The sequence below is a fragment of the Bos grunniens genome, chromosome 4 (genome assembly GCF_055505025.1).
Source record: "Bos grunniens cultivar Pamir isolate PY7600 chromosome 4, Bosgru_T2T1.0, whole genome shotgun sequence".
NCBI lineage: Eukaryota > Metazoa > Chordata > Mammalia > Artiodactyla > Bovidae > Bos > Bos grunniens.
The window spans coordinates 76,630,873-76,656,545 of record NC_141168.1 but is presented as its reverse complement, the minus strand read 5'-3'; the positions used below and the strand labels follow the sequence as shown (position 1 = coordinate 76,656,545).

Genomic DNA, 25,673 nt, shown 5'->3' with positions numbered 1-25,673 from the left:
CCTAGTATGTCACTTTAACTTAGAGTAAATACTACTAAAATTTTAGAAGGCTTAAAGTCACAAACTTAATTTCCTAGTAGAAGTTTATAGAAAATGATAAATTATTTTGAAGGTTATTTGTTTTTCTTCTTGGTCTTTCACTTAGTAAAGCTTTAATATCTTGAAACAGAAAACAAGTTTATAGGAGATTAGCAAGAACTGAAAGTTTGTGACTTAACATGCCTCTCTTCAGAGCAATGTTGAGTAAAGTTTATATTGGTATTTATATTTCAGGTATGAACTAATTACTGATACAATTGATACCAAAATGTATGTGTTAAACATAATACATGAATTTTATTGTTGTTCAGTTGCTAAGTTGTGTCCAACTCTTCTGTGACCCTTTGGACCACAACAGACAGGCTTCCCTGCCCTTTGCTATCTCCTAAAGTTTGCTCAAACTCATATTCATTGAGTTGATGATGCCACCCAACCATCTCATCCTCTGTCACCCCCTTCTCCTCCTGCCCTCAATCTTTCCCAGCATCAGGGTCTTTAATCTATAGTAATTTGTCATTGGTTTCAGAGATGAGGAAGCTGAAGCTCAGAGGGGGCAGTTCACTGCACCATGTCCAAATGCCAGTAAGTGTAGGTTTGTTTGATTTCATTACCTGTGTTCTTTCCATTAGGTCACACTCTAAGTCAAAGTGGAGATTATCAAAAGAATTCATAGCCTTGACCGATAAAACAACAAAACCAACTAACAAAACACTATGAATCCAAAAAATCATTAGGTTCAAAAAGTTTTAGCATTCAATACAACTTTATCTTTTAAGCATTATTACTGATACACAATGTGAGCTTATTAACAGAAAGAAGAGAAACAAATCCCAAATCTTAAAAGTAACTTAAAAAAAGTTAGGAAGGTGAAATTTAAATTTCGTCATGGAATTCCAGGTGAGCTATTTCAAATCCTGAAAGATGATGCTGTGAAAATGCTGCACTCCATGTGCCAGCAAATTTGGAAAACTCAGCAGTGGCCACAGGACTGGAAAAGGTCAGTTTTCATTCCAATCCCAAAGAAAGGCAATGCCAAAGAATGTTCAAACTACCACACAATTGCACTCATCTCAGCTAGTAAAGTAATACTCAAAATTCTCCAAGCCAGGACTCTGTGGGAGGGGGAGAGGGTGGGATGATTTGGGAGAATGGCATTGAAATATGTATAATATCATACATGAAATGAGTCGCCAGTCCAGATTCGATGCACAATACTGGATGCTTGGGGCTGGTGCACTGGGACGACCCAGAGGGATGGTATGGGGAGGGAGGAGGGAGGAGGGATCAGGATGGGGAACATATGTATGCCTGTGGCGGATTCATTTCAATATATGGCAGAACCAATACAATATTGTAAAGTTTAAAAATAAAATAAAATTAAAAAAAAAAAAAATTCTCCAAGCCAGGCTTCAGTAATACGTGAACCGTGAACTACCAGATGTTCAAGCTGGTTTTAGAAAAGGCAGAGGAACTAGAGATCAAATTGCCAACATCCACTGCTGCTGCTGCTGCTAAGTCGCTTCAGTCGTGTCCGACTCTGTGCGACCCCATGGACTGCAGCCTACCAGGCTTCTCCGTCCATGGGATTCTCCAGGCAAGAACACTGGAGTGGGTTGCCATTTCCTTCTCCAATGCATGAAAGTGGAAAGTGAAAGTGAAGTCGCTGAGTCGTGTCTGACTCTTAGTGACCACATGGACTGCAGCCCACCAGGCTCCTCCATCCATGGGATTTTCCAGGCAACAGTACTGGAGTGGGGTGCCATTGCCTTCTCCCCAACATCCACTGGATCATCGAAAAAGCAAGAGAGTTCCAGAAAAAGATCTATTTTTGCTTTATTGACTATGCCAAAGCCTTTGACTGTGTGGATCACAATAAACTGTGGAAAATTCTCAAAGAGATGGGAATACCAGACCACCTGACCAGCCTCTTGAGAAACCTATATGCAGGTCAGGAAGCAACAGTTAGAACTGGACATGGAACAACAGACTGGTTCCAAATAGGAAAAGGAGTACGTCAAGGCTGTATACTGTCACCCTGCTTATTTAACTTACATGCAGAGTACATCATGAGAAACGCTGGGCTGGAAGAAGCACAAGCTGGAATCAAGACTGCCGGGAGAAATATCAATAACCTTAGATATGCAGATGATACCACCCTTATGGCAGAAAGTGAAGAGGAAGTAAAAAGCCTATTGATGAAAGTGAAAGTGGAGAGTGAAGAAGTTGGCTTAAAGCTCAACATTCAGAAAACAAAGATCATGGCATATGGTCCCATCACTTCATGGCAAATAGATGGGGAAACAGTGTCAGACTTTATTTTTGGGGGCTCCAAAATCATTGCAGATGGTGACTGCAGCCATGAAATTAAAAGACTCCTTGGAAGGAAACTTATGACCAACCTAGATAGCATATTCAAAAGCAGAGACATTACTTTGCCAACAAAGGTCCGTCTAGTCAAGGCTATGGTTTTTCCTGTGGTCATGTATGGATGTGAGAGTTGGAGTGTGAAGAAAGCTGAGCGAGGAAGAATTGATGCTTTTGAACTGTGGTGTTGGAGAAGACTCCTGAGAGTCCCTCGGACTGCAAGGAGATCCAACCAGTCCATTCTGAAGGAGATCAGCCCTGGGATTTCTTTGGAAGGAATGATGCTAAAGTTGAAACTCCAGGACTTTGGCCACCTCATGCGATGAGTTGACTCATTGGAAAAGACTCTGATGCTGGGAGGGATTGGGGGCAGGAGGAGAAGGGGACGACAGAGGATGAGATGGCTGGATGGCATCACCGACTCAATGCATGTGGGTCTGAGTGAACTCCGGGAGTTGGTGATGGACAGGGAGGCCTGGCGTGCTGCAATTCATGGGGTTGCAAAGAGTCGGACACGACTGGGCGACTGAACTGAACACAACTAATAATAATAATGGTACCGAAGTACATACTGACAATATTTAAACAGGTAATTACTTAACAGTATCTCAGTCTGTATATTAATCTTACACTGTTCATTTTCTGTCCAATATTGCTAATGTTTCCACTACTGGTAACTGATGTAGTTGGGAGGAATGACAAAATTACTAGTAAAAATAAGGCTTTCTAGTGATTTATATATAATAATATTTCACATAACTGAAAGATGAGTATCTTGTTTTATGCAATGTATCCTTGACTGAAAATTTTAATAAGAAGTTTTACAACTTTTAAATCATTTCTTAGTTTAACTATAATGCAATTAATGAACTATACTTGCATGCTGCTGCTAAGTAGCTTCAGTCGTGTCCAACTCTGTGCGACCCCATGGACGGCAGCCCATCAGGCTCCCCTGTCCCCGGGATTCTCCAGGCAAGAACACTGGAGTGGGTTGGCATTTCCTTCTCCAATGCATGAAAGTGAAAAGTGAAAGTGAAGTCGCCCAGTCGTGTCTGACTCTTCGCGACCCCATGGACTGCAGCTTACCAGGCTCCTCCGTCCATGGGATTTTCCAGGCAAGAGTACTTGCATAAGGATACTTCAAATTATCAGATAATTTATTTGTCACATTTATAGATGCTCACGCTTAAACTGAAGATTTAGGAATCAGTTCTACAGGAGATCAGAATGGTTTTGATACTAATTTCATTTGTACATGTTTTTTACCTATGTTAAAAAATTTCAGATTAAGGAATTTTCTTCTCTTCATTTTGGAGATATCATTACAAAAATGTAGTGGAATTGGCAGACAGAAATTAGAAATTTCAAGCTGTAAATTAATCAGAATTATTTTAAATCATTTTTATTGTCCATAAGCAGTGTTCTACTTACAACACCATTAAATATTGGAAGACTACTAAGTAACAATACAGACTCTATTGCTTTAAACATATCATAAAATGTACCTATAAAATATAAAAGTATTTTATGTGTTTAGGGATGATTTGGCTCCTTTTGTTAAAATGAAAGCAATAGCAGAACACACAAAAAAGAGAAGAATTAACTATTTTAACAACTACGGCTAAGAATATAATAAAAGACCAAGAATATATATCCCTAGAAATGAAGTAATAAAAAAAAAATTCCACAATTACTTTAAATGTTAACAGTTATACGTACCCTTCCCATCTCGAATTCACGACAGGCCATTACAATGATCTAAAAATAAGGGGGAAGGGGTGGGATAAGATTGATAATATATCAGTTAAATACAATTTTACTTTTCTAACAAAATGTACATTTCAAGAATTATTTTTATTCTGAGAAGAAGTATACCTGGCCTGTCAAAAAAAGTACATTTAATATTAAAAGTATGAGTTAAACTGGCTTCAAATAACAAGATGTATTTGATTTGAACTGAATTTTTTGAATCTTACAGATATATCTTTTGTAATTAAAATAATGCATTCAGGATATTTACTGAATAGAATAGCACTATTAAATATTTTGCTTACTAAAGGTTGAATGTAACTGTCTTTAAACATGAAGGTTATTACATGTGCTTTCCCATCCCAACAGTTTTATAATGTAATGTTTCAAACATACAGCAAAGTTGAAATAATTTTACACTAAACACTGTATAGCTACCATCTATGTTCTACCATTAACATTTGACAATATTTGTTTTTAATCACATAGATGTCCTTCCACCCATCTATCAGTGTTTGGTAGTTGTCTTATACTACCAACTTAAACCAAGATTTAAAGTACTGCCATACTCTATTCTTGAAATATTTCAACAAATTTCTCAAAATTTAACAAGACAACCTAGCCATCAGTTTCTGTCTTTTTAATAAACTAACTATAGTTAACATAACATTATGGCTCAAAAGTCATATTGTAGGATATAGTTAACACATCATTATGGCTAGAAAATCATGCCATTTCATACAATACTTACTACAACATTGTACTCCCATATCATCCTCCAAAAATCTATTACCGTATTTGCTAAAGGTCCTTGGGTTGCCACATATGCTTTTGGCCCATAAACACCCTAAAAAAGTTAAAAGCATACAAATTATGATTACCAAAAATATTTTCTACCTAAATTTTAAGTTTTCAAATGTTATTAGCATTAATGCTGTTTTCAGCTAAACAATTTCCAAATAATGTTTCTTTAATAACGTATAAAAGCATGACAAAATATATTTCACTTCAGCTTCTGGTGAAACATGGTTCATAGAATTCAAAAGTAAACCTCCTTATGCTATTTTAAAAATTATTAGTTACCTAGGAATTGAAAGCCCTAGTCAACAAAACTAACTAGCAGAAACTTAAAAGCATGCATCAATTCTAAAAAATAAGACTAGAACTAGCTAATAGTTCTTTCTTAGCTAGATTCTTCCATAGCTGTCTTTGGTTTAAGCACCTACTAAATATACTTTTAATAGTAAACCCAAGAATATATCAAACAAACTAGCAGACTAAAATGTTAAACCAGCACATTCAGTGAGCCAGTGTTATTAGGTGCAATTAAAAACTAGAACTTTTAACAAATGTCCTTATAAAAGAACATAAGCCTCAATTATATCTGAAAGAATGAACTATGTATTAGTTTTTTTTTTTCCATATTTATTTGTTTATTTGGTTATGCCAGGTCTTAGTTGCAACACTCAAGATCTTTGTTACTGCATGTGGGAGCTTTCTGTTTGTTTTTTAGTTGCAGTATGTAGGATCTAGTTCCCTGACCAGGGAATGAACCCCTGCATTAGGAGTGGGAAGTCTTAGCCACTGGACCACCAGGGAAGTCCCTATGTATTAGTTTTTGTTTAACTATTAGTTTTGGGCTCTGCCATATTTGTAATAAAATTGACTTTTCAGGAAAAGCTTTTATTTAGAACCATAATTCTTCAATGTTGACATTAATTCTACCATATAACTCTTACCACCTTAATATTTTTCTCAACAAAATACTGTAAAATAGATTCAAAAGCACAGAGTAACAGAACAAAATAGTCTTATTTACTCAAGTAGCAGTCTGAATCTCTCTACTGATAAATACCCTATATGGTTCATTAACAGAAATGACTAAGTACATTTGTGCACATAACAAACGAGACAATTTAGCAATCAGTAAAGGCTTCCCAGGTGGCTTGGTGGTAAAGAACCTGCCTGCCAATGCAGGAGATGTGGATTCGATCCCTGGGTCTGGAAGATCCCCTGGAGAAGGAAACGGCAACCCACTCCAATATTCTTGCCTGGGGAAATCTCACGAACAGAAGAACCTGGCAGGCTACACAGTCCATGGGGGTCAACAAAAGTTGGACATGACTTAGCAACTAATCAGCAACAAAGGTGTTTATAATAAGCCTTCAATACAAAAGAAGAAACACACAAACAAAAAAACTTTATCTCCACTATCATAAAATTAAGCAAAAATCTTTAATAAGGATGCTAGACAGAAAACATAAAAATACGTCATGGCTGTGGCTTTACTTCTTTTACCGTTGGCATCACATTAGGCAATTTAAAATTTTTTAATAAAACTAGTATTGTAGGAAGTCATTAAATATGGCAGAGAAACACCATTTAAAATTAATACATACCTTAATAAAATTTGCATTGATATAGTCTGAATCTTGAGAAGGAGTCTTTAAAGTCAACTTAACTCGGCTATGATCAACTACAGGGAAAAAAAGGGATTTTTAAAATAACGTCCTATAAGCAGACAAGTTTTTTTCCCTAATGAACCATAAATAAGATTAAATAACTAAAATTATTTACTTAAGAAAAATGAATGAAAACTGACTTTTAAGTATAAGCAGGGTAATTTCTAACATCATATTGATAGGAAGTGGGTCTCATTGTAAAGCTGTGTTTCAAAGTAGGAATCAGAATATTCAGGACCTCTTTTAAAAATATAAAGTCCTGAGCATCATCTTAGATTTACTATACAAGAGTTTAGGATTTACATGTCTACAGTTTTTAATAAGCACTAAAACTTAATACATTAGTTTGTCAAAATTCTTTTAAGGAACTCTAACTTTCATATTTTATAAGAAATTATGAAAATTAAGTTTAAAAAATTAGGTAAAAGTGACAAATAAATTAGATGACGTATGAAAAGTGCTGAATACTTCACTTGACAAATAATATTTATTATTGGGTAGTGTTCACTCAGCTAATTTGGTGTCAGCTGGTACCTCCACCATTAAATTACTCTTTTCTTTTGTACTTAGTAAGTATCTGGGGCTAGACTTTGAGCCTATGAAATCCTACTAAAGTAGTAGGATCACCTAATTTCATGGTCCTAATTAATAGATGCTTACTCCTTGGAAGGAAAGTTATGACCAACCTATATAGCATATTGAAAGCAGAGACATTACTTTGCCAACAAAGGTCCGTCTAGTCAAGGCTATGGTTTTTCCTGTGGTCATGTATGGATGTGAGAGTTGGACTGTGAAGAAAGCTGAGCGCCGAAGAATTGATGCTTTTGAACTGTGGTGTTGGAAAAGACTCTTGAGAGTTCCTTGGACTGCAAGGAGATCCAACCAGTCCATTCTAAAGGAGACCAGTCCTAGGTGTTCTTTGGAAGGACTGATGCTGAAGCTGAAACTCCAGTACTTTGGCCACCTCATGTGAAGAGTTGACTCATTGGAAAAGACTCTAATGCTGGGAGGGATTGGGGGCGGAAGGAGAAGGGGACGACAGAGGATGAGATGGCTGGATGGCATCACCGACTCAATGGACTTGAGTTTGAGTGAACTCCGGAAGTTGGTGATGGACAGGGAGGCCTGGCGGGCTGCAATTCATGGGGTTGCAAAGAGTCAGACACGACTGAGCGACTGAACTGAACTGAACTAAACTGAATAACATGTAACATGCCACAATCATTTCAGTTGTTTCTAATCCAGGGACAATTATTAAAGGCAATTAAAATACAAAAAGACATACAGAAATGGTAACAAATACAAATAAACTTAAACTTTTTGTTTTTTGGCCTCGCTGCATGGCATGCAGGATCTTAATTCCTCAACTAGGAATTGAACCTGTGACCCTGCAGTGAAAGTGTGGAGTCCTAACCACTGGAATGTCAAAAAAGTCCCCTAGCAAACATTTTAAGAAGAATAATTAATTTATTAGTCAACAAACTGAATTTATACATTAATATAAAGGTCCAGTTCTGCTAATTTTATTTATTTATTTTTGGTGAAATCTTCTTTGGAAATATGTAGGAAGAGATATATAAGAAAGACATACTAGTTTCCAATTAAAATTATTTATCCCCTTCCCATGTTTCCAGGAAAGAGAATACATACATGTGTATCAATGCTTTGTTTCTTGTTTCATTACATCCTACATGTCTTTTTTAAAAAGCCATTTTAGATCAGAAATGTACATATAAAAAATGCTATGCTTTGGGTAAATGATAATAGAACAATTCTGAAGTTAGTACAATGGCAGTTAAATAACCATATGATGCTTCTTCTTACCATGTTTGCCAATAATGATAGGTTCCAATTAATACAAAGTATCTCAAAGACAAAGACTTTGTACAATAGTTGGCTGACCATTGAACCCTTAGTAAATGTTTCTGGGGACTGTGAATCCAGATGAGAACAGTGGCTCCCAAATGATAGCCAATACTGGTGCCAAGCTGCTTGCTACATACAAGTTGGGAAATTTTTTTAAAAAATTCTCTGGAAAATTTTATGTGTATATAAAAATAAAACAGTATAATGAACTTCATCTATCTATTACCCATCTTCAACATTTTGCCACTCTCATTTCATCTATTGCTGATCATACAGCAATGAGGGGCTGGGGAAAATAACTTAGAAAGCAAGATTTCTGAGTCCCATATTCTGCAGTAAGTCTGATTCAGTCAGTTCAAGATGGGGCACAGAAATGGGATTTTTTTTTTTTTTTAATGAAATAACGCCATTAGAAACAACATGATGGACCTAGAGACTATCATACCAAGTGAAGTCAGAAAGAGAAAAATACTGTAGGACATCACTTATATTTGGAATATAAAACAGGACACAAATGAACATATCTATGAAACAGAAACAGATTGACAGATATAGAAAACAGACTTCTGGTTGCCAAGGGGGAGAGTGGAAGGGGAAAGAAGGATTGGGAATTTGAGATCAGCAGATGCAGACTATTATATATAGGATGGATAAACAATAAGGACCTACTGTATAGCACAGGAAACTATTCAATATCCTGTGATAAGCCATAATGAAAAGGATTATGAAAATGTATATGTATTACTAAATTACTCTATTGTACAGCAAAAACTAACACAACATTGTAAATCAACTATACTTGAATAAGAATTTTTTAATGGCTTTTTTTTTAAACACTCTAAGGCACAGGCAAATTTTCTAGTCACTACTTCATACTGTATAATCACAGAATATGATTGAGAATATAAAAATCAATATTATGCTGTGTATAACATAGTATGTGTATTTTAATACTCTTTATCAGTGGTTCTATTAAGCATAAACATGAAGAGAAATAACTTAAAGAATATGAAAGAAATTATTGTTTTCATTTCATGGTTTTGCTGCCTGCTTCTGCAGTCTCCCAGGAGCCATTTCCAAATAGATAAAACCAGTATTCGCTACACAGGAGGCTCTTTAAAGTAGTAGCTTTTTTCTTCTTCAACAAACATCTATTCCAACGACAAATAAACACACACACACCAAACAATATATAAATATATTGTTGCCTCCAAGAAAACACACACCTATTGATAAATCCTAGGTGTGAAAAATAAAAGAATCTTCATAATAACATTGGAATAGGCAGAATACCCTGATCCATCACTTCTAAAGGCTAGCCAGCTCAGTTTTAGCCCTTTCAACAAACAAAAGCAACAGGTCATCCTTGACACAGGAGTATCCAGAAATTTCTTAATTATAGGCCTGGTCTCAGTGGTCTAGCATAAAATAAACCAAATCTCCCAGATAGCCTGAGAAAAACCTAAGTGATCTTTGAATAGTGATGAAATTACTTTTAATGGATCAAACGCAATAATGTCTGCTCTTGCCACTTCAAGTCAACATTATACTAGAGGTTTTAGCCAGTGAAATAAGTCAAAACAGACACTCAGATTGGAAAGAAAGGAGTAAAACTATCATTATTTGTAAATGACATGATTCTGATATGTCAAAAATCCTAACATTTCCACAGAAAAATTACTAAGATAAATGAGTCCAGGAAGGTCGTGGTCGTTTAGTCACTAAGTCATGTCTGACTCTTGTGACCCCAGGGACTGTGGCCTGGAAGGCTTCTCTCTCCGAAGGTCAGTGGATTAAAAAAAAAAAAAAAAAAAAATCGATGTGCAAATATGAACTATATTTCTATATACTAGTAACAAAAATCTTGAAAATAAAATTAAAATAATTCCATTCACAACAGCATAAAAACTTTTTACAAGAAGAAATACAAGATTTGTACACTGAAAACCATAAAACACTGCTGAGAGAAATTAAAGATTTAAATAAACAGAGTTGTCTTATATATATGGTTCCCTGGTGGCTCAGATGGTCAAGAATCCACCTACAGTGCAGGAGACCTGGGTTCGATCCCTGGGTTGGGAAGATCCCTTGGAGAAGGGCATGGCAACCCACTCTAGTATTCTTGCCTGGAGAATCCCCATGGACAGAGGAGCCTGATGGGGTTGCAAAGAGTCGGATACGACTGAGCGACTAAGCACAGCACATATATAGACATAAACACTTTCTTTATCCATTCATCCGTTGATGAACACTTAGATTCAAAGAGTCAATATGGTTTAAAATTGCAATTATCCTTAAACTGATCCATAGATTCAACACAATCCTTATTAAAATTCCAGTAGGAATTTTTGCAGAAATTGACAAGCTTATCTCAGAATTTATATGGAAATGCAAAGGACTGAGAATAACCAAACCAATTTTTTAGGAGAACACTTCTTGCCTTTAAAACTTACTATAAAGCTACAACGATCAAGATACTGTGATCTGGTGTCAATGAAATAGAATTAAGGGTTCAGAAATAAACTCTTACATTTACAGTCAAATTATTTCCAACAGAAGAGCTAAGGCAATTCAGAGGAGAAAGGATAATTTTCAACAAATGGTGCTGGAACAATGCCACGTGCTGAAAGATTATTTTAGATCCTTACCTGATACCATATTAAAAATTAACTCAAAATAGACTATACACTTAAATGCAACAGCTAAGACTATAATATTTACAGGAATGAAATGAAAAATCACAGAAGAAAATCTTTGTCATTCTGGATTAGGCAAAGAGTTCTTGGACTGAACATGAAAAGCATGACCCATAAAACGGATAAACTGGACTTCATGAAAATTAAAAGTGTGCATTAAGACACCACTAAGAAAATGAAAAGACAAACCATAAACTGGAGAGGGGGCGGGGGCCGGGGGGGGGAGGTGCAAATCATAATATCTGAAAAAAGACTTGTATCTGGGGTATATAGAAAACTTTTATAACTAAATAGGATAAAAAATCAATTAAAAAAATACTGCGAACGCTTTGAAGAGACTGTTCACACCTTTATCCATTATCAGATATCTGCTGATGGACACTTAGGTTGCTTGGCAACTGTAAATCATGCTGATATGAATACTGGGATGCATGTATCTCTTTAAATTAGTGTTTTTGTTTTTTTGTGTATATACAGCCAGGAGCAAAACTGTTGGATCATATGATAGTTCTACTTTTTTTTGTTTCTTGAGAAAACTCCATACTGTTTTCCACAGTGGCTGAATGAATTGACATTCCCATCAACAGTATAAAGAGTCCCCATCTTAAAAATGGGTCAACTTTATGATACGTAAATTATACCACAATAAGGCTGTTTAAAAAAACAAAAAAATAAACTGCAAGCACTGGTCATGCTAAATACTCGAAATTGTCCATTTGCACTATTCTTATGACAGAAGGAAAATATGTATCTCTAAAAACTATTACTATTAATTTAATTTTCCAAATTAAAATGATTAGAAATTTATTGGAAACTGACCTATCAAACCTTAAATAACTTAAAGTAAAAAGGTACTGCTACTCTGCCTATAGCACAATGTTTAAGAGCTCAGACTCTAGGGCAAGGTTCCTCAACCTCAGCGCTAATTTTTATTTGACCTTGGCTAATTCTCTGTTGTGAGGAGGCTGTGGCCTCCGGATTGTAGGATGCAGTAGCTTCCCTGTCCTCTACCCACTAGATGCCAGTAGCAGCCTGCTCACTCCACATCCTAGTTGTAATAACCAAACAACCAAACCACGTCTAGCATTGCTAAATGTCTGTCCCTTTAGGAGCAAAATCACTGTGGCTGAAAACCAATGCTTTGGATACAAACTGCCCGGGTTTAAATTCTCACCACACTATTAGCTGTGTGGCAAGCTATTTAAGTTGGTGATGGACAGGGAGACCTGACGTGCTGCAGTCCACGTGGTCTCAGAGTCGGACACAACTAAGCGACTGAACTGAACTGAACTGAACTGAAGCTGTTTAACCTTTGTCTCAATTTTTTATCTGCAAAATGGCATACAATAGTACCTCCCTCAGTTTTGTTTTGATGATTATGGTAAATAATTCATTTCCTAAAGAAACTGGCAAACAATACAAAGCAAGGCTTTTATTTTTCAGAGGACCAGTGGAACAGCACTGAACTTCCCCATCTATCTCTAGTTAAAATTAATAAAGCTTCCTCCTATTCTCAGTTTTCTCTCTGTAACTCCTACTACATTATTATCAATAGCACTAACCACTATGAGAGACCACACATGTCATTTGACTTGTTCATTGCCTTGCCTACACTATAAGCTCTACAAGGGCAGGGTATTTGGTCAGGTTGTTTTCTGCGGCACATAGTATATGTTCAAAGCTTCTTGTAAAATGAATGAATGAAACAACATATGAAAACAGAAACCTGAAGCTGTTTGAGATTCATTTCCTCAGATGGTAAAAAAACAAGGTGGAAACACTGTTTCTTTAAGAGTGTGCACATTAATTCCCTCTCTTCATTCCAAAGCAAAAACCACAACCCAGTTGTGGATGTGACTAGTGACAGAAGCAAGGTCCGATGCTGTAAAGAGCAATATTGCATAGGAACCTGGAATGTTACGTCCACGAATCAATGCAAATTGGACATGGTCACAGTAGATGGCAGGAATGAATGTCACCATTTTAGGAATCAGAAAATTAAAATGAACTGCAATGGGTGAATATAACTCAGATGACCATTACATCTACTACTGTGGGCAGGAATCCCTTAGAAGAAATGGAGTAGCCTTCATAGTCAACAAGAGTCGGAAATGCAGTACTCGGATGCAATCTCAAAAACGACAGAATGATCTCTGTTCATTTCCAAGGCAAACCATTCAATATCATGGTAATTCAAGTCTATGCCCTGACCAGTAATGCTGAAGAAGCTGAAGTTGAATGGTTCTATGAAGACCTACAAGACCTTCTAGAACTTACATCCAAAAAAGATGTCCTTTTCATTATAGGGGACTGGAATGCAAAAGTAGGAACTCAAGAAACACCTGGAGTAACAGGCAAATTTGGCACTGGAGTACAGAATGAAGCGGGGCAAAGGCTAATAGAGTTTTGCCAAGAGAATGCATTGCTTATAGCAAACTCCCTCTTCCAACAACACAAGAGAAGACTCTACACATGGACATCATCAGATGGCCAACACTGAAATCAGACTGATTACATTTTTTGCAGCCAAAGATGGAGAAGCTCTACACAGTCAGCAAAAACAAGACCAGGAGCTGACTGGCTCAGATCAGGAACTCCTCATTGCCAAATTTAGACTTAAATTGAAGAAAGTAGGGAAAACCACTAGACCATTCAGGTATGACCTAAATCAAATCCCTTACGATTATACAGTGGAAGTGAAAAATAGATTTAAGGGACTAGATCTGATAGACAGAGTGCCTGATGAACTATGGATGGAGGTTCATGACATTGTACAGGAGACAGGGATCAAGACCATCCCTAAGAAAAAGAAATGCAAAAAAGGAAAACGGCTGTCTGAGGAGGCCTTACAAATAGCTGTGAAAAGAAGAGAAGCCAAAAGCAAAGAAGAAAAGGAAAGCTACCCATTTGAATGCAGAGTTCCAAAGAACAGCAAGGAGAGATAAGAAAGCCTTCCTCAGTGATTGACGCAAAGAAACCGAGGAAAACAACAGAATGGGAAAGACTAGAGATCTCTTCAAGAAAATTAGAGATACCAAGGGAACATTTCAGGCAAAGATGGGCTCAATAAAGGACAGAAATGGTATGGACCCAACAGAAGCAGAAGATATTAAGAAGACGTGGGAAGAATACACAGAGGAACTATACAAAAAAGATCTTCACAACCCAAAATCACGATGGTGTGATCACTCACCTAGAGCCAGACATCCTGGAATGTGAAGTCAAGTGGGCCTTAGGAAGCATCACTACGAACAAAGTTAGTGGAGGTGATGGAATTCCATTTGAGCTATTTCAGCTATATATGCAGACTACATCATGAGAAATGCTGGGCTGGATGAAGCACAAGCTGGAATCATGATTGCTGGGAGAAATATCAATAACCTCAGATATGCACATGGAGAAGGAAATGGCAACCCACTCCAGTATTCTTGCCTGGAGAATCCCAGGGACAGAGGAGCCTGGTGGGCTGCCATCTATGGGATCGCACAGAGTCGGACATGAATGAAGCGACTGAGCAGCAGCAGCAGCAGATACGCCGATGACACCACCCTTATCACAGAAAGTGAAGAAGAACTAAAGAACCTATTGATGAAAGTGAAAGAGGTGAGTGAAAACATCAGCTTTAAACTCAACATTCAGAAAACTAAGATTATGGCATCCGGTCCCATCACTTCATGGCAAACAAATGGGGAAACAGTGGAAACAGTGTCAGACTTTATTTTTCTGGGCTCCAAAATCACTGCCAATGGTGACTGCAGCCATGAAATTAAAAGATGCATGCTCCTTAGAAGGAATGTTATGACCAACCTAGACAGCATATTAAAAGGCAGAGACATTACTTTGCCAACAGAGGTCTGTCTAGTCAAGGCTATGGTTTTCCAATAGTCATGTATGGATGTGAGAGTTGGACTATAAAGAAAGTTGAGGACTGAAGAACTGATGCTTTTGAACTGTGGTGTTGGAGAAGACTCTTGAGAGTCCCTTGGACTGCAAGGAGATCCAACCAGTCCATCCTAAAGGAGATCAGTCCTGAGTGTTCATTGGAAGAACTAATATTGAAGCTGAAACTCCAATACTTTGGCCACTTGATGTGAAGAGCTGACTGATTTGAAAAGACCCTGATAGTGGGAAAGATTGAAGGAAGGAGGAGGAGACAGACACAGAGGATGAGACGGTTGGATGGCATCACTGACTCGATGGACATGAGCTTGGGTCAACTCCAAGAACTGGTGTTGGACAGGGAGGCCTGGCGTGCTGTGGTCCATGGGGTTGCAAAGAGTTGGACACGACTGAACTGAACTGAACATTAATTCCAGAGCATAATAAGAGTACCTCAAAATTATATTGCTTAATTTAAAAGAACTGTTCAGAAACCCATACTATTCACTACTCTGAAGTGGTTTGGTAAGAAAAGTGAATTATATTTTCCAAAACCTTAATGAGTGGTTACTATGTGCTAGGGACAACTGTAAGCATTGTACATGCACAAAATAATCTTTTAAGGTAATTATTATTTTAATCTCCATTTTGAAGATGAAGAAACCAAAGCACAGAAAGGATACATCCAAAATTACATAGATAACAGTTGACAGAGGCAGGATTTGAACTTCCAGTCAGAGCTCTTTATTATGCTCTGTTGCCACTTTATAACTGTGCTGCTACCAGCCACCCACAGATCCCATATCTGAAAGTAAAGTTGAATAACAACAGAAAGATGAAGGATTAAATTTATGCAAAGAGGACAGTAAGAAAGAAGGAAGAAGACAAGTGCGGGATGAGGCAATTTGAAAAAGGGTTATTATAGAAGAAGGAAATTTAAAAAATAGTGACTGGTCAACAACATCAAAACAGTTAACAGAAAAGAATAAGCACTAATTAACAACAACAACAATAGTAATAAAAGACTACCGAATATGATAATTAAAGTCACTGGAAAATTTATCAAGGACATTTTAGAGAGAATAAACTTTAGGAATGAATGAAATTTTGTCAATTATACTTCAATAAAGCTAGAAAAAAAAGGATGAAAGCAGAGTTGAGAGAATGGTATCCTGGAATGTACAGATTTCTAGATAAGAAGGAAAAGAGAAAGACTATTGGCAGCTTTAAAAGACAGCAGGTATGATATAAATTTTTAACTTTTACAGTTAAAGGTATTCTGATAGAAAACTATACTGTTTAAGAATATAATTATATTATCATTATTAGAATATAATGCTATCAGTCTTAGGCATGCCCTCAGAGATACATACCATGCTCTTAGACTAGTAAGAACAGCAGACACACAAGCATGAATCATGGTTCATTTTTTTTTTCATGGTTCATTTTTAATGCTCAATTAATCAATTATAGTTCTTATGAATAGAAAATAGATGAGTTAATATTTTTAGCATTTTATAAAATGTATTATACTTATTGAATTATGTCTGTATTATTTTATTTTTTATAAAAAATTTCTCTGAACAGGGAGTCCACAAAAGATATTTTTACTTGGATTTTTCAGATTTGAAAGTGGGGCAGTATCAGAGTAATTATGACACTTAAAGGGAAAAAAATGAACAGTAAAATAACAACAACAAAATCTACTATCATAAGGAAAGGCAAGCACAACCACAAATTATTATCTTGTAGTATAACTTGAAAGAAAAGCTCATCATTATTTTCTTAACAAATGAACTCATTAGGAAGAAGAAAGCTAGTTTAAGGTATAAAACTATTAATTAGCATATCCATTTGTTCCTTTAATGGCATTTTAAACTTACATGGCAGTATGTCCTTATATCTGTTCTTTTTAACATTTTCTTCTTTTTCTCCAGTGGCTGTGGGATAAATCTTTTCTGTTCTATATTTGGTTGACAATCTTCTTAGTCGCTTAAAATCAAAAGAAAAGAAGATTCAAATTCAGAAAAAATCAGTATTTCAAAATGTTAATGAAAATTTGAATGATAATAAGCTCTTCATTGAATTTTGCTAACCCCAATTTCTCACAACTCATTTTCTTATTTTTCTAAATTCACGGTATCTCCCTAACCCTTTGTAATTAAACCCTTAATAATTAACCCTAATTTTTTTTTCTTAGCATAAGAGCAAACATAAGATTAATATTCCAAGTAGCAATTTTAAAAGGAGGGCAGTAGAATAAAAGTGGTAAAGAATCCCCCTGACAATGCAGGACTCAAGAGACTGGGTTTGATCTCTGGGTGAGGAAGATCCCCTGGAGTAGGAAATGGAAACCCGGTCCAGTATTCCTGCCTGGAAAGTTCCATGGACAGAGGAGCCTGGCAGGTTACAGTCCATGGAGTCACAAACAGTTGCACATGACTGAGCAACTGAGCACAACACGGCACCAGATATAAATAATTTTATTTAAAGAAACCATTAATAAGCTGAGTCAGAATATTTAACTCAGCATCCGAAAAACAAACTTTACAATCACACCTAAAAGGTTATATAGAAGTTGTTATTTCTTCTCTCAGTAAACCTTGAGCACCCATGATGTGCCAGGCTCCTTCCAAGGCATAAGCTAATAATTACTTATAAGACACTGCAAAACAAAGTTCTTTGATACTCAATTGGAAATGTTCAACAAAGACCAATTCTGCTTATTCAGTGTATAACAGAAGTGGCTTGTGAGTTGGTGAGAAATTCTTACCACATACGGCAGTAGGGATGTTCTTGGGCTGGAATATTTCTGCATGTCAGGAATACACTTCCTGCTTTCAGAAGCACTGAAAGTCAGCATTGTGAATTGTTTAAATTCACTACTCAACCACATTGCTGAAATCTAATTTCAAAGGAACCTACTTTCTTCCAGGCTTAAAAACATATCGAAGGCATTCTGGTTTTACTATTGAACAAAAGTATTAAATACAAATGAAAAAGATGCCTGGTAACATTTAATTTTTTCACCATTTTATTTTTGTTCCTTGTGATACTGATAATTAAGCAACTAAGAATAGTATGTCTATATTTTTACAGACAGAACTTTAATTGAAGATCTTTAACTTATTCTTGTATTGACATACTTAACCTTTAACATTTGAAATAATCTTAAAGTAGACCCTCACATACAGAATGGTAAGCTTTTTTGTTCTTCTCTGAAAAACTCCTAAATTTTATCATCCCAATCTTAAAGACCTAAAGCAGGAATATATGTTTTTTAAAATGAAAAATCTTAACTAGAATTCTGTTTTGCACAGGCACAATGCCAAAGCAAAACTGTTCACTTTTATGATGTTATTTCCTGTAGTAATAAAGTTTTCAAAGTATGTAAGTGCATGGGGGGGGGCAGGGAATTGTAGTTATTTAGAAAGTAATGACCAACCTAGATAGCATATTGAAAGCAGAGACATTACTTTGCCAACAAAGGTCCGTCTAGTCAAGGCTATGGTTTTTCCAGTGGTCATGTATGGATGTGAGAGTTGGAGTGTGAAGAAAGCTGAGCGCCGAAGAATTGATGCTTTTGAACTGTGGTGTTGGAGAAGACTCTTGAGAGTCCCTTGGACTGCAAGGAGATCCAACCAGTCCATTCTAAAGGAGATCAGCCCTGGGATTTCTTTGGAAGGAATGATGCTAAAGGTGAAACTCCAGTACTTTGGCCACCTTATGCGAAGAGTTGACTCATTGGAAAAGACTCTGATGCTGGGAGGGATTGGGGGCAGGAGGAGAAGGGGACGACAGAGGATGAGATGGCTGGATGGCATCACTGACTCGATGGACATGAGCTTGGGTGAACTCCGGGAGCTGGTGATGGACAGGGAGGCCTGGCGTGCTGCAATTCATGGGGTCGCAAAGAGTCGGATACGACTGAGCGACTGGAATGAACTGAACTGAGAAAGTAAATGGGCGGGTTGGTGAGGGTGTGGGAAAACCAGAACTTTGACACAACACTGGTAGAAAACAATATTAGCACAACCCCTAAGGAGGGTAATTTGGCAATTACAAATACACATAACCTCTTTACCTAGGAACTGCACTTCTACAAAGTTGTTCTCTAGATTAATGGCACACGCTCATGAAATGAAGTACACATAAAGTTATTTATGGCAGAATTATTTATAATAGGAAAAGAACACAAAATTGGAAAAGACAGTAGAGGCCTGGCTAAAAAGATTTGTTTCATTTACAGAAGCAGATATGATAGGGTTGAAAACAAATGACGAAGCTCTTAATATACAGTGATATGGAAAGATCTCAAAAATATATATGAAGTGTAAAAAAGCAGAACACAGTAGTGTATATATTAGTGTCAAAAATATTTATTTGTATATGCTTGTACATGTATAAAACATCTCTGAAACTATTTACAAAGGTTGTTGTCTATGGGGAAGAGAATATGGATGAGAAGGAAACATTACTACACATTCTTTCTTACATTCTGGATTATATGAATGCATTACCTATTCAAAAATAAAATTGTTTAAAAAAATAAAAGCAAAAAAGATTATTCACGATTTCTTTATTCTACATTAACAAAGATCTCCTAGTTACTTACATATTTATCTTGCATATTTAGTCAGAGTTTTCGTATTTTCTCTGCTCGAAGATTCTCAAATATAGTATCAATGTATTACAAAATAGAATGTGACTAACAGAAAGACAGCAATCCAAACATTAGCAGAAACACAGGGGTAAGAGAATATAACTTAGGTAACTATCATTGAAAAAAAAAATAAGCACACACTAAAAAAACAAAACAAACAAAAAAACTACAAGGAAAAGGAAAGAGGGGATGAATTTAATTGTAAAATGTAAATGTACTTCTGGAATACCTGCTCCAGTCACTCCAAGCATTTCTTTTTTTTATAAGATAAATTATGTTATTTAAATGTGCAAATTAAAATTTTTATAGGAAATTACTTTTCATTTCTCATATAATGAAACTTTAAGAACACTTTTGTGTACAAGTAAATATCTAATTTGAGTCTGAATTTTTATAGATCCAGTTTTCTTAAAGACTAACACAACATGGGATGTTTTTCTACAGTCATGCTTCCAACAAATCTATGTAAGTAGCATACTTAGAAATTTTCTTACCTCTTAGAGATACTAATCTATGATATAGTATAAATAAAACCATGGTGCTTCGTTAAACATAAAAAATTGACATAAAAAATTCTACCCAACTATATTAAAAAATATATCTTCAAATAGGAACTTATTTCCTAACAAAAAGTCAGCTTTATAGTTAGTTGGTTGAATTAAAATTCTTGATCTGAAACTCTAGCTATAAGACACTGAATATATTTAACCTGTGTCTCCTCCTCTGCAATCTGAGGACAATAACTACTCGCAGCAAAGAGCCTGGCATTTACAAAACGGGCTCATTAATTGTTAACAAGTACTTGTTAACAAGTAGTTAACAACTACTTACATATTTCTGAAATTCTTTAAATGTTATTTGCTACTACAATTTTCTTTCTTTCTTTAAATAAAGCCTTTTCTAGATCAGAGATCAAAAGGCATCATCATATATTCTAGGCAATTTGTTTTCCTGGGAGTGTTGCATATTATAAAGCATGCTTCATTCATACTGTCAATTTCGAGCATGCTTCACAATCACCTGGAGGGCTTGTTAGACGAGAGACTGCAGGGACCCATCCTCAGAATTTGTATTTAATGAGTTCCCCAGTGATGCTGCTGCTGCTGTCTGGAGTCTGTGCTTAAGAACCCCTGGTGTAAAGTATGTTCATGAAGGAGTATAGTGACTGAACTACATGATACATACATAAAGAGAATGCATGCTATTTACTAAACTTTAAACTCTATGAGTACAAGATTACTGTCAGATTAAAAAATATAATGCCCTGTATTACTAGAGCATACTTAATGCTTATATGTTAAATAGGTTAATTTTAGAATAAGATCTGAATGCTGGGCTAAACAAAAGAAAATGGTTTCATTCTTTTAATACCACATAAAATGTAATGTCTCAGTAGTGCTTGGAGGAAACATAGCACCACCAAGGTTTATTTAACTATATGAAATGGAAAGTACTTACACATATAATGTAATTTTAACTTCCTGACCACCATTTCCATTATCTGTAGTGATGTTGTCACTATGAAATTGAGAAACAGGCCATAACGTACAAAGGAACGTTATTTTTAAGTACAGTGCTATGTGACAGTTGTATGAGAACAGCACTGAACCAAACATGAATAAAAATTATTTATTTATGAAGTTACACATAATTATACTAAAGCAAGAAAATCATTGTCCTAACTGAGCAAAAATATAGCTAAATGGTATATTTACATAAACTGTACTATTCACACCCTTTACAATGTGTGGCTTTTTAACTAAGCAAAGGAAAAAACCTTTAAGAAAGACATTTTCAGCTACCCTTAAGAGTCTTGAGAAAAATCACATAATAAACTCATATGATTCCACTCTAGAGTTTCTATTCTATGAAGCAAGTCTGGTCATTTTAAATCCCACACCTGAAAATTCTCCAATGCGTCTATCATGCCCTAGATAAATTACCAAATCCTTTAATTTTAACATATTTTGAAAGCTGCCTGTCTAATTTCCCATCTTCTTTTTATAACACTCTCTCACACAGAGTATGACACTTCAGACATATAGATTTACCACCACCGCCGCCGCCACCAGCAAACCGTCCACCCCTCATCACAGTTCTACAGGTTTTACTCTTTCTGGTGAGTTAACAGGAGGACTCTGGCTAGAGTGTTATTTCCTTTCTGAACCCTCTCTTAAACCTTCCCTTCCTCATTGCTCCCAATTCCCAGAACTAAGTAGTCAAGAATTCATTGCTGTATTACCACTTGTGAAAAGTATTTATAGTTTAATGTCTCACCCATTAGACTATAATACTGAAGACAGAGACGGGGTATTTTATTGTACTTTATAAACTAGTGCAGTGCAAATCACATTAAAACGAGTGATTTCAAGAACTGTTTAATTAGACTTCTCAGGCAAGTCACAGAGATGTCTTTGATATGTTAGAATTTGTGATGCAAACAAAAACAGGGTTTAACAATCACTGTGTTTTAACGTTTCAAACAAATCACTTTCTCTTTACTTTTTAAAAACACAAAAGGTTTACTCCCCAATCCTAAATCAGTAACTGATTCTCAGAGGCCTCTAAAGCCATATACAATATGACTAACCTCTTTAAGGTATCCAGTTGTGCGTCAAGACTTGGTTCTTTAAAAGGGTACTTTCCTTGTTTATCTAAGGACCAAAGCTAATGAGAATGTGTTTGTGACGCTTGTTGACTCCAGAACTGTCTACTCGATTGTCCACTGGGTGTCCTACAGGCATCACAAAATGTCCAAAGCACATGTCCAAACAGCACCACCATTCAACAGTTGCTCAAGCCTAAAACCTGGGAATCATCCTGACTCCTACATTTACCTCCTCTCACCTCAACATCCAATCAATCCATTGGCAAGCTGTGTTAGCTCCACCCCTCAAATTTATCTAATTCTCTTCATACTAACCAAACAGACTTAGAATTCAGAGTACATGTAGACAAGAACAAGTATTAAATTTGATTCTTACCTGGATTTTCAATCAGGACAATTAAGAAAACAAATGGACAGAAAAACAGTAGAGCTTAAATAAAATTAAGGTAACTCAAATTCTTACTGGTGTAAGATGGAAAATAGATAAATTAGGTATTGGAGATCAAGCTTTCTCATACTCTGTTATTGGGCCATACGCTACTGACTCCAATTCCTGCTGCTATGTTGCTTCAGTCATGTCCAACTCTGTGCGACCCCATAGACAGCAGCCCACCAGGCTCCCCTGTCCCTGGGATTCTTCAGGCAAGAATACTGGAGTGGGTTGTCATTTCCTCCTCCAATGCATGAAGGTGAAGTGAAAGTGAAGTCGCTCAGTTGTGTCTGACTCTTAGCAACCCCATGGACTGCAGCCTACCAGGCTCCTCCATCCGTGGGATTTTCCAGGCAAGAGTACTGGAGTGGGGTTGCCATTGCCTTCTCCCCAATTCCTAAACGTCCCCAACAATTGAAAAAAAACAGTATCAACTTCATAAGACATTAATTTTAGTAAATATGCACACAAGAATATGCAAATCATAATAATGTACCTTAAAGTTAAATAAAGTGAAATTACTTACTTTAAGCTTTAGTTATACTGTAGCAAAATATAAGAATAACTAAACAGTACTGCTTTTGCCATTGCTCTGAAATATTTCTGAACCAATTATCAGGAAAATTCATCTGAAGTTTTAAAAATCAGAAAAGTTTTAAAATTCATCTATGTGTACTGTGGCACATAGTTGGCACACAGTAACAACAGTCAGATGAAAAATTCATCTGGTTTTATGCCTAAAATATTAATGTTATCAGTCACAAAAAGCCACTGAATCATAATACTACTGAGTTAACCCAACAACAATAAGAGGAAGATTATTAAGAGAAAATTCAAAAATTTAAAACCTCAAATACAAAGTAACAGCAGCAAGTAGGAAAATAAGAGTATAATTTCCATAAAACATATATGATCTCTAACTGGCTATTCTTTATATATTTACAAATATATTTATGTGAAAATATGTATGCTACTAATAATAACTGTTATAAGCAATTAAAATAACAGGTCTTTCAACTACACAACTGCAATGTTTACCTTTAGTTGCAAATTAAGCAGCTCTGCCTTTCAAAATTCATATTCCTATCTTTGCTCACCCTTTTACCTACTGCTGCATGACAGACTAACTTATCTGTCATTCTTCTTCAGAACAGCATAGCTATGCCTTCTCATTAAAGCTAAGTCAGGCCCATACAGCTGATTCATTCTGCTGTACAGTAGAAACTAACATAACATTGTGAGGCCACTATACTCCAATGAAAATTTTTAAAAAAGAAAAAGTCTAAGTCAGGGCTGGTACTTAAAAGACATACTTTGAAGTAAATAGGGGCCAATCGTGGGCTTCCCAGGTAACACAGCCATATAAAAAAATTCACCTGCCCATGCAGGAGATGTAGGTTTGATCCGTAGGTCAGGAAGATCCCCTGGAGGAGGAAATAGCAACCCACTCCAGTATTCTTGCCTGGAGAATCCCATAGACAGATGAGCCTGGTGGGCTACAGTTCACAGGGTGACAAAGAATCAGAAACAAATGAACACGCATGCATAAAAGGGGCCAATCTTACCAGTCTTTAGGTAATAAAACAATTTTACTCTTTGTTCACGTAAATTTCAATGCTTCAGTTATCTTCAATTGGCCAAGCAAACTCCTTGCTTCTTTACAGTTAAGTACAGAAATCATCTTGTTGAAACATTTCCTGAGAACAGTACTGGCACCCAACCCCATCTTCCACTTCCTCCCATATTGCTTCCTCATTTCTACTCACAGCACTTGATATTTATCTCTCATCTAGGACATATCCCAATTTGTAATAATTATTTATATGTGTACATATACCATCCCTGATAGAATACGAGTTCCCTGAAGATAGAGACCATGTCTTATTCTATTAATAACAGCTACTACCAGTGTAACCTGTGACAAACTCCATCAAGTCAGTAACGCTGTTTAGGTCTTCTCAGGTGGTAATATTCTGGGGGAAAGGATGCAAATCAGAATTGGCCAGCAAACTTAGGAAGTGATTTTCCTTCCCTCCTTAAACTTCATTATCACTTCATAATGAGACAGCTTTGAGTCGAAGAAGCTAGGGTTCAATTCCTAGTTCCATTAAACACTAGCAAAGGAGATCTCTTCAACATAGTAGTTGTATAATCCTCCATGAATGGATGAAGCAATAGATCTTCATTATGAGAATTAGTTTTTAAATAAAACTTTGTACTGCAGGCTTTATTTTAAAACAATAAATATGGCAAAGCACAAAAGCTAACAGAAAAAAAAGTAGTAAAAAACTTCACAAGCCTATAATCATTTTTTGCATACCCTAGACAACAAGCAAATGGCTTCCTTTTCTTAAAGGAAAGACTCCAGTTCTCTAGTTGGAAAAGAAAATATAGTACTTTCTCAAGATCAAAATATTAGAAGAATATAATTCAAGTTTATCCTTTGCCTACCTCTAGGCTATTTTTTTTTAATGGAATAAACTAGAATCCTATTTGAACTAAGAGGACAGTACAATTGTTTTGTTAATACAGCAAATGGAGGGAGGTCCGTTGAGGTTCAGTGGTTAAGATTCTGCGGCTACTGCAAAGGTCATGGGTTCAATCCCTGGTGAGGGAACTAACATCCCACATGCCACGTGGTTTAGTCTAAAAATAAATGTAAAAAACAATTAATAATTTAAATACAGCAAATGGGAAAAAAATGGGTTCTCAAGTTTATTTTTGTTTCTGCTCACAAAGTCCTCACCTTCTCTTTCATTTGTTTTTCATCATCCTTTATCTCATGCCCCTCTAACCATTTAACTCATGCAATTATTGATTCCATATTTTCTATGTCAATCCCAACTTCAAATATTTTCTTCCACTGCCCCCACAGCAAACTGCTCAAAACTTTCCAAAATCTACGTATTAATACTCC

At 36.1% G+C, this 25,673-nt stretch overlaps 1 protein-coding gene across 7 annotated transcripts in view; it reads right to left on the bottom strand.

Annotated features, from left to right (window-relative positions):
• Positions 1–25,673, bottom strand: part of PTPN12 (protein tyrosine phosphatase non-receptor type 12) — a 91,337-nt gene that overhangs the window by 33,907 nt on the left and 31,757 nt on the right. For 2 of the 7 annotated variants that reach the window (XM_086397117.1, XM_086397118.1), the window contains exons 2-6: positions 16,939–17,047; positions 6,552–6,628; positions 6,118–6,238; positions 4,904–4,999; positions 4,123–4,161 (exon numbers count right to left, since the gene is read on the bottom strand). In XM_086397117.1, the coding sequence (XP_086253243.1) occupies positions 4,123–4,161; positions 4,904–4,999; positions 6,118–6,238; positions 6,552–6,568 (273 nt within the window). In that variant the 5' untranslated portion in view covers positions 6,569–6,628; positions 16,939–17,047. Of the gene's footprint in view, positions 1–4,122; positions 4,162–4,903; positions 5,000–6,117; positions 6,239–6,551; positions 6,629–16,938; positions 17,048–24,132; positions 24,253–25,673 lie in introns of all 7 variants that reach the window. The other 5 variants (XM_086397116.1, XM_086397121.1, XM_086397119.1 and 2 more) reach the window with 3 other exon arrangements.